The 9,468-nt window shown below is 41.3% G+C and overlaps 1 protein-coding gene across 1 annotated transcript in view; it reads right to left on the bottom strand.

Moving 5' to 3' along the window:
* The window catches only part of LGSN (lengsin, lens protein with glutamine synthetase domain), a 43,273-nt gene that overhangs the window by 27,932 nt on the left and 5,873 nt on the right, over nt 1-9,468 (bottom strand). Inside the window, exon 2 of the mRNA XM_019520337.1 lies at nt 4,953-5,958. Within this exon, the coding sequence (XP_019375882.1) occupies nt 4,953-5,958 (1,006 nt within the window). The remainder of the gene's footprint in view (nt 1-4,952; nt 5,959-9,468) is intronic.

The following is a 9,468-nucleotide window of genomic DNA, read 5'->3' as shown; positions in this document are numbered from 1 at the left end:
TACTGGACAAGAACCCCTTTCCAGCCTGGATAGGTAGATATTACCTGCACACCTCCTCCTACAATTTGGACTCTCTCCTCCTGGACTTCAGTGAACTTCAGCCCCTGCACCAAGCCTCTCTAACCCCTGCTGCCATTTTGTGTGTGTGGTTGCAAGGAAACCAATAAGACATTGTGTCACCATCTCCCCTGTTTAATAAAACCACTGTCATTTGCAACCCCAAGTTGGGTCAGGTGTTACTAAATCCCAGTCCCTTCCTTATCTTAAATTCCAGCCTCATTCTCTCTCTCTCAGCTCTAGCCCCCACCCCTCTCCACTAGTTTCCTAATCTCCTCTCAATTCCTACTGCCTTTTCCCTGTGACTTTCTGTTGCCTTTCTCTGCTTTCCCATTGCCCCTGCTGCCTTTCAGTCTCTCCTGCTACTTTTCCTGTGATTTTCTGCTCTCTTTTCGTCTCTCTCTTTTCAGGCTTACCCTGCACCTTCTGTAGTTTCTGCTGTTCCACTTTTCCTGTGATTTTTCTGCTGTCCCCCAGCTTCCCATGCTCCTACTGCCTTTTCCCTGTGACTTTCTGCTGCCTTTCTTTGCTTTCCTGCTGCCTTGCCACCTTTCAGCCTCTCCTGCTACTTTTCCTGTGATTTTCTGCTCTCTTTTCGTCTCTCTCTTTTCAGGCTTACCCTGCACCTTCTGTAGTCATTTCACCCCCCCCACACACACCCCCACAGCTTCCCAGCTCCTCATGGCTGTCCTTCAGTTTTCTCCAGCAGCTGGAGCCTTTCTCCAGCTCCCAGTACCTACTGCCACTCCTTGCAACTTGTCTAGCTGCCCCAGAGCCATCCTCTGGCTGCCCACATCCAGAGCCCCTCTTTAATACCCGCACTTTCCCTTAGTCCCATTTTCCCTCTCCCCACCTACCTTTTCAGCTCCCCTGTAGCTCTGGCTCCAGTCCCAGCTCTGTGCTGGCATTGCTCCCCTGTTCTATAGGTTTTGGGCTTTGTCTTTAATCAATTAAAATCAGTTAACCTAAAGTTACTGCTGAGCCTCAGCTCTTCAGCCCAGGCCCCTCTAGTCTACAGGTTCTAATCCCTGTCCCGGTGACTTTCATTTCCAGCAACTTTCACTCCCTACAATTCTACTTTCTTACCTTAACCTTTCCCCAGGTATCTCAAGTACCCCAAGTACATACATACATATCACAATACCCAACTTAAGAACTCACTTGTGTGTATGTGTAGGTGCATGATACGTGTGTAAATTAGTGAATACATATATATATACACATATATAGATATCATTGTGTGTGTGTGGTATATGCATTAGTAATCCACGTATGTGTATTGAAAGTACAGGTGTTGGTAACTGATTCTGTCTAAATTTGGTGTGTGTAGCGTGTATGGGCTTAAACTGGTGATAGGTGTGCATGAACCTAAACTAGTTATTTTGAATGTGTTTGTATTTGAGTTCCTAGTGTGAGAGAGAGAGAGAGTGTGTATGTGTGTGTGTGTGTGTGTGTGTGTGTGTGTGTGTGTGTATACATATGGCATTGTGTGCATGATATATGAATTAGTGATCTGTGTCTGACTTTTGGGGTGAATATTGTATGTGCTTGAATCAGTAATAGGTATGCATGTGCCCAGGCTGCTTTGAATGTGTATGTGCCTGAGCTGGTAGTGTGCATGTGTATGCACCTAATTGATTTGTGTGTTTGTATATGGGCAATTGTGTTACACCCTCCTGTCTAACAGCACAATATTGAGATCCTGAGAGTTGGCCTGACCCCTCAGGGCAACACTTGCTTCTCCTGATCCTGGTTGGCACCTCAAGTCCCAAGTGCCCCCAGACTGGCTGCCCATGACCTGGTGTAACAGGCCCTAAGTTAGGTGTCTAGGCTATGGGGAGGAGCAGGAGTTAAGTCACACATCATATTGTCTAGCTCTGGGGAGCTGCATGCTTAGCATCTGGTTTCTTTGAATTGCCCTATAGAAGCACCTAACTCTCCCCATTCACTGTATAAGCAGCTCAGACTTATCTCATTCCTTGGGATCACCTTCCAAGGGCTGGCAATGAAGCACCTAAGTAGAATCATGTAAGGGACTAAACTGGATTCTGCCATGAGTGAATATGAGCACCTACAAGGCTGCTTTTTGCAATGTAGACATTAAATTCTGCCCGAGTCTGATTTCAGAGCCTAGTTTACCAGTCTAAATCTCTTTCTTAGCTCTGATCATATTAATAAAATAAGAATGGATAGAAAACATACCTTATCTCTATATGTAAATTTAAAACACCACAGTTTGAACATTTTTTAGCAAGTCCTTCAATTTAACCTAATTTAGGTAATTGTGTGTATTTTCAAGCATCCCCAAAGTTTACATTGTTTTAGCTCTAAGATTTGGCTCTAACTCTTAGCTAAATCAAGTCAATTAAAATTGTATTTTAATAATAAAAGAAAACAATTGGGGTTAAATCTAATAATAGTTACATTAAGAAAACTCTTATAACTCTTATATTTTGTATAATATTGCTAATGTAAGGCCTTATTAAAGATTTTTGTCAGCTCCAAGATTTTTTTGTCTTAGAAATGAATTTGATTGTAAAAGACTGAGTTTCTTGAATTTTTCCTTTTTTGCTAAACAGCTTTCTCTGAATTTAAGCCATGATTTTTGCCAATGAAAACAAATTTTGAACTACATATTTCTAACTAAATGGCAACACTGCTATGCAAAGGAGAATGTACTCTGTTTGACACTATTCTTGTCCTATCCCTGAAACTATAGTACTACTGCAAATATATGTATTAAAATGCATATGTATAAAATATATGTTTCATATATGTTTCAAGCTAAATCAAACTTGGACCTCGAGAGTTTTGTTTTTAAATTCAGAGATTTCACAGCATGTTCTAATTATAGCAAAACAACCTCTAATTCTCTGTTATAGTTTTCTTTATGAGATTTAAATGTAATTCATATTATGATCAGTCATGGTCACATAGCCTCTGAAATGGTATCTATTTGTCTGTTTTTGTCCTGTAGATAATGTAAGGCTGAAAAAAGTTATTCCTGTTTTTATTTTACAATTTATCAATGCACTTCATTAATTTAAGGGAAAATAGTGGCAAGATGAACAACTTGGCAATGAATTCCACTGGCAGTTCATTCACTAATGGTAATAACATCAAACAACCTAGATGTGGATCCAGTCTATGCAGAAAAATATCCTATTCTTTCTCAACTGTTCTCATACATTAAATATGATCTTAGCAGAAACTGCTGCAATATGTGTTTTCAATATTTTGTACATCTGAAGCATGGCCTCTTTAGTAATTCACTCAATTAACTGTGGGAGAGCACAAATATTGATGCATCCTAGTGCCCTGTTCAAACTTCAACCCAGTTGATTCATTAAATATACTAAAAATTTCTCCTGCAGTTTGAATTGTTTTCAAATTGCGTCTTCTTCACCTCATCTTCAGCAGCATTTCCTTACAAAAGGTGACTTGTTTTTCTGAAAGTTGGATGACTTTAAAATGGTGCATAAGATTATAGGTTACATGATATTAAATAGGGGTGTGCGAAGTGGGCTCTATTCGATTCAGATTCAGATATGGCCCAAATGAGGGGCAGTGATTTGATTCGTTGATTTGGATCACTGTCCCTGATTCAATTCAGCTGAATCTGAATCTGAAGATTCAATGCAGATTTGGAGGATCAGTGATTTGGACATAGACACGGCTTTAGAATTTTTTTCTACATACCTTGAGGTAGCAGGCGTGGCGTGTGAATGTTGCACTGTGCCCCACACGAGTGCAGGGGGTCCTCCACATGCTTGGCAATGAACCCAGAAGTGGACCAGAAGTGCTTCTGGTCCACTTCTGGGTCTGCTGCCAACCACTCTGGGGAACCCAACACTCCATGCACCCCAGCATCGCAGCATTCACAAGTCCCTGCTACCTAGAGTTATGCAGAAAAAACATTTAAAGCTGTGTCTGTGGCCAAATCTCCAAATCTTTCCAAATCTCTCTGAATCAATTTGGAGGGTTCCAATTCAATTCAAAGAGATTAAAGGGTCCTCTGATTCAATTCAGATTCGGAGATTTGGCCACCAAATCGGAATAATCAATATATCTCATTAATCTTCTGGTACATGGAAAAGTATAAAAACACAGTAAAATTATATGTGAGCCATCCCCCCTGACCTAAATTCTTATTAGCCTGATACTTTTCGATCTCCAGAAATAATTTGTTGTGTCCATGCTTTCCACATTACAAACAAAACCAACCTGCCTAAAGTCATTATTACAAACCTATTATTACTATTACAGCTAATAGTAACTTTCAGTTTACTGATGTAGTTAACCTAGTAGTTTAATTTTGCTTCTAAGAAAACACAGTCTATTTGTAGCAATTAATTGGCTTTATAAACACTTTCCCAAATGGACTTATTGAACAGCATGAAGATAAGTGTAAGCTCTCTGCTTCATTTGCTTTTCTTTCCCTATTGTTCACATTAGATGTTTTTGCATTCCAAGCCTCTCTCAGGACTAATAACTGAAAACATCTTCTCTATATGGGAGCAATTTTCACTGCTGGAAATGTTAACAAAAAGAAAATTTCAAGAAACCCAGGAGCTTTCAAAGATTCCCTGTGACTAACAGGCCTCTGGGAAATGTTGCCTGTGCTCAGTTTAAATGAGAAAATATCTCAGTTTTAGTGAACAAGACATGACCACTTGTGCACAACAGTTCTTGCCAGGCAGTTGGGCTTCGTAAACACCTTGCTGTAGAAAAAACAGAGCAGAAGTACAACAGAACTTGTGATCAGTTCCAGTCACATGCCTGGTAACTGCTGTAGTCAATTGTATAAAACATTAATTCTGACTTAAGTTTTCCATTTTTTTAAACAATTTGACTGTTCTTTAATTTTACGTCAGGTGATAGTTTCACATTCTTACCAGTCTGGCCTGGAGAAGTGTTGAATTTAATTTCTGGAGGACTGCTTGCACTTTTATGAGCTGTCGGTTGTCTTACAAAGCGATGCTCCATCTCACTGCCTTCTGACTGTTGCTGATCAGATCCAGCAGAGCTAACAAAAAATAGAGGATTGCTTGTCTTCCCTGCTCCCTGCTTCTGTATGCTCTGGGGTGTTTGAATCTCTTCTCCAAAAAGGGGGAAAGAGGCCTCAAAGGAACTATCTTGTTTGTCAACTGTTTTTTCTCCGAGGTTCAACAGAGGTGGATGGAGAGAAGAGCCATTTGATTTGCTGCTGTATTTGGCCCTGCTACTAAGCAAAAGACTCTCGCTTAGCCAGTTTTTCTGTTCTTGGGGTGTGTGCATAGAAATTGCAGGCCCTGGTGCAAAAAATTCTTCAGTATCTTTCTCCTGGACTGTAAAATTACTCCTTGTCACAGAAATCTTGTCATTTTCCTCTTCCTTTCTCCCACATTTATTCTCATTGCTTGATAACTTTGTTGGGCCACATGGAACATCTCTGCCTGCTGTTTCTAAACAGCTCACTTTATCTTTGCATCTGGGTTCTCTTACCAAAGGCTGGTGATGCTCTTTGTTTGATGCTTCTACTTCTTCATATTTCTTTTCTCTTTCCATCATCACTCGCCCAGCTTTGTCATCTTTGCAGGCTTCTTGCGTTTCCTCTGACAAGTTTTTTTCTGAACTGTCTTCTTTAAGAGTATTGTCATTCCTCCCTTGATTGTGCTCTGGCATTTGAGGGAAACAACATGGTTTTTGAAAAGGCAAGTCCATTTGTAGTTCTGCAGGACCAGTTCTTTGAAGAGAAGAATGGTAAGAGAAGGTAGGATCTGCAGAGTAGGAGCGCTCCACTTTCTCACGTCCTAATGGGAGATTACATGTTTTAGTAACTCTGACTCCTTTTTTCATTCTTAATCCACATAAATTGCCGCCATCAACTTCATCATTGTCATGTCCAGCTGTGTCTGTGTTCTGCAACCATCAACAAAATACATAGACAAATAATATGCATGAGTGAAAGAGAATTGGAATAGCATGCAACAGTGAGGATCACCAACTGCATTTTGTTATCGTGTGAGACTTTTATTTTTATTTTTTATTTTTTGCTTATGAGGATCTAAGGGGGAAATGACTTGTAATTCAGGTTCTCCAATTATATCTTCTTTCAGGAGCTTCATTCCTTGGTTTTAGCACATTTAGAGCAAGACTGGTGCTCTAGCTCTTAAAGTTTTTGACTACTTAAGATGGAAGAGTATCAGCCAGGCTCCCTGCTGTCCATTGTGTGCCAAGTGTAAATGTGACTTCTAATGTGAAAAGAAAATGTTTTAATGAAGTCAAAAGGGAATGTAAGCATCTAGGTACACAGAATACAGACCAAACCTAGTGGGAGACTGCTTTTTGGACAGCAGTGACTCTAAAAAGGAACTAGGGGTCATAGCAGACAAGTAACTGAATATTATACAATGTTAAGGTTAAAAAGTGCCAATGAGACCCTTAGATGTAAAATTAGAAAAATAATGAGTAACCTATGTCATGCTGGGACACTATCTTCAGTTCTGGTTTCTATATACATGCTCTGACATGTTCTAATTAGAATGCTTCAGCGTGCCTCACCATCACGTTTATTAAGTGTCTGGTGTTTCGAAATGGCCGCAGGGGTGCTTTAGCTAAAACTCATCAAAAGAGTTTTACAAAGCGATTTTGAAATGTTGGGTGCTTAATACATGTGATCCCCCTCACCCTTCCCCACCAGACCCCGGCACACGTATGTGTCCATATTTTGGAACATTGGAAAGTTGCAGAAAAGATTCACAAAATTAATTTAAAATGTAGAGAAAATTCATTATGGACACAATCTTTTAGGGTTATGTAAAGGAAAACTTAGAAGTGACTTATATGTAATATATTAGTACCCTCACCTAGAAAAAATACCCAACACTAAAGTGTTGTTTAATTTAGTGAAGAAGCATAACAAAAATCAATGGCTGGAAGCTGAAACCACACACAACCAAATCAGAAATAAAACAATTTGTAGCAGTGAAGGGAATTCAAAATGAAGGACTGAAACAAAAGAAGTTTTGGATTCTTCTCTTGAACATTTCAGGACTGGAAGCCTTTCTGGAAGATATGTTTTAGCAAAAATACAAGTTCTGCTTTACACAAACAAAAGTTATTAGACTCAAGACAGGGCATCTGGCTGAAATGCAAAAAACCAGGAGTGTCCACATGTGAAATGAATGCACCTGAATTTACTGCACAGAAAATTAAGGCACGTTAAACTGCTCCCAGGTGCACATCTACTAGGGCTGTGCGAAGCTCGGGTAACTGATTCAATTTGGAGGAGATTCGGCCTGATTCAGCAGCCAAATATCCAAATCCAAATCGAGTCAGGAGACCATTAATCTCTGAATTGAATTGGAAGCCTCTGAATCAATTCAGAGAGATTTGACAATTTGGCCATAGACATAGCTTTATATGTTTTTTCTATATACCATGAGGTACCAGGTGCAGCTTGTGAACCCTGAGATGGTGGGGCAGATAGAGCATCCCGTGGTCATCTTGTGGTCATTCATGACCCCCAAGTCTCTTTCAGCTGTGGTGCTAGTGAGCGTAGCACTGCCAAGCCTATAACCATGCTGCGGGTTTTTTCTCCCAAGGTGGAGTACCTTACATTTATCTATATTAAAAGTCATCAGGTTTGTAACTGCACACTTACTAAGTTTATCCATGTCAGCCTGGATTATTAGCCTGTCCTCTGGTGTGGATGCAATGCCCCAAACTTTAGTGTCATCGGTGAACTTAGCCAGTGCACTTCTGACACCAATGTCCACATCATTGATAAATATATTAAAAAGAACCAGTCCAGGGACAGAGCCTTGGGGGATGCCATTGGTCACAGAGCACCATGATGATTCGCTACCATTGACCACTACTCTCTGGGTCCGACCTTGGAGCCAATTACCCAGCTATCGGACTGTGGTGAAGCCAAGGCCACAGTTGGCCAATTTTTTCCATGACAATGTCATGGGACACCAGATAAAAAGCTTTTTTAAAATCCAGATATATGACATCAATCTCTTCTCCCTTGTCCAGGTGGTATGTCACCTGGTCATAGAAGGAGATGAGATTGGTCAGGCAATGAGGACAGTGAGGACATACCTTAACACACACACATTGTCACCCATATCATGAGTTTTGCTTGTCAGCAGCCTCATGTGCAGTTATCTCCTGCAGCTATCTCCTTGAAAGCTGGCAGACTTCATGGCCCCAGCAGGGCCTAGCATACCTGCAGTTTTCACCCCACTGTGCTTTAACACACATATGACATGAGTTTTGCTTGTCATAGATTTCATAGATTTCATAGACATTAGGGCTGGAAGGGACCTCTGAAGATCATTGAGTCCAGCCCCCTGGCCAAAGGACAGGAAGTCAGCAGGAGTCATAGGATCCCAGCAAGATAGACATCCAAATGTCTCTTGAACTACCTCCAGCAGCAGTCTATTCCAAACCTTGGGGGCTTGGACAGTGAAGAAGTTCTTCCTTATGTCCAGCCTGAAACGGTCACAGCGGAGTTTGTGACTGTTTGATCTTGTCATCCCTTGGGGTGCTCTGGTGAACAGATGCTCCCCCAGATCCTGATGAGCACCCCTGATAAAGTTATAGGTGGCCACCAGATCACCCCTGAGCCTGTGCTTTTCCAGGCTGAAGAGTCCCATACCTCTCAGCATCTCATCGTAATGTCTGTTTTTGTCTGTTTTTGTGACCTCTTACCATGCATGTGGCTCTCCTCTGGACTCTCACAAGCTTCTCCATGCCCTTTTTGAATTGTGGAGCCCAAAACTGGACACAGTACTCCAGCTACACTCCAGCTGCAGCCTCACCAAGGCCGAGTACAACGGGAGAATGACATCCCGGGATTTGCCTGAGAAGCATCTATGGATGCAAGCCAGTGTTTTGCTTGCTTTACTAGCTGCAGCATCACATTGAAGGCTCATGTTCATCTTGTGGTCAATCATGACCCCCAAGTCCCTTTCGTCAGAAGTGCTAGCCACCGTAGCACTGCCGAGCCTATAAGCATGCTGTGGGTTTTTCCTCCCAAGGTGGAGAACCTTGCATTTTTTGGTGTTAAATGCCACCAGGTTCTCATCTGCCCATTTCTTGAGACTGTTGAGGTCAACCTGGATTGCCCTCCTGTCCTCACATGTGGACACTTTACCCCAAAGTTTGATTGTCATCAGCTTGAGATACAGTGTCCCAGAAAACCGTATACCTATCTCCTTGAAACTTGGCAACCTTCATTCCCTTAGAAGGAGCTACCATTCCTGCAAATTGTATCTAAATCAGACAAAAAATGACAAAGTTATAGGTATTTCACTAATTCCCCATTATAGTCTATGGCTGAATCTCTCTGAATCGGAACTGAATCTGCTGAAGACAATTCAGCCAAATTGATTTGGGACAGTGATCCAAATCTCCAAATTG

This window comes from Gavialis gangeticus, unplaced genomic scaffold (assembly GCF_001723915.1).
Source record: "Gavialis gangeticus isolate Ggan-Ray unplaced genomic scaffold, GavGan_comp1, whole genome shotgun sequence".
In the NCBI taxonomy this organism is placed as follows: Eukaryota; Metazoa; Chordata; order Crocodylia; family Gavialidae; genus Gavialis; species Gavialis gangeticus.
The sequence above is the reverse complement of the archived record's forward strand: the minus strand, read 5'-3'. Positions and strand labels throughout refer to the sequence as shown.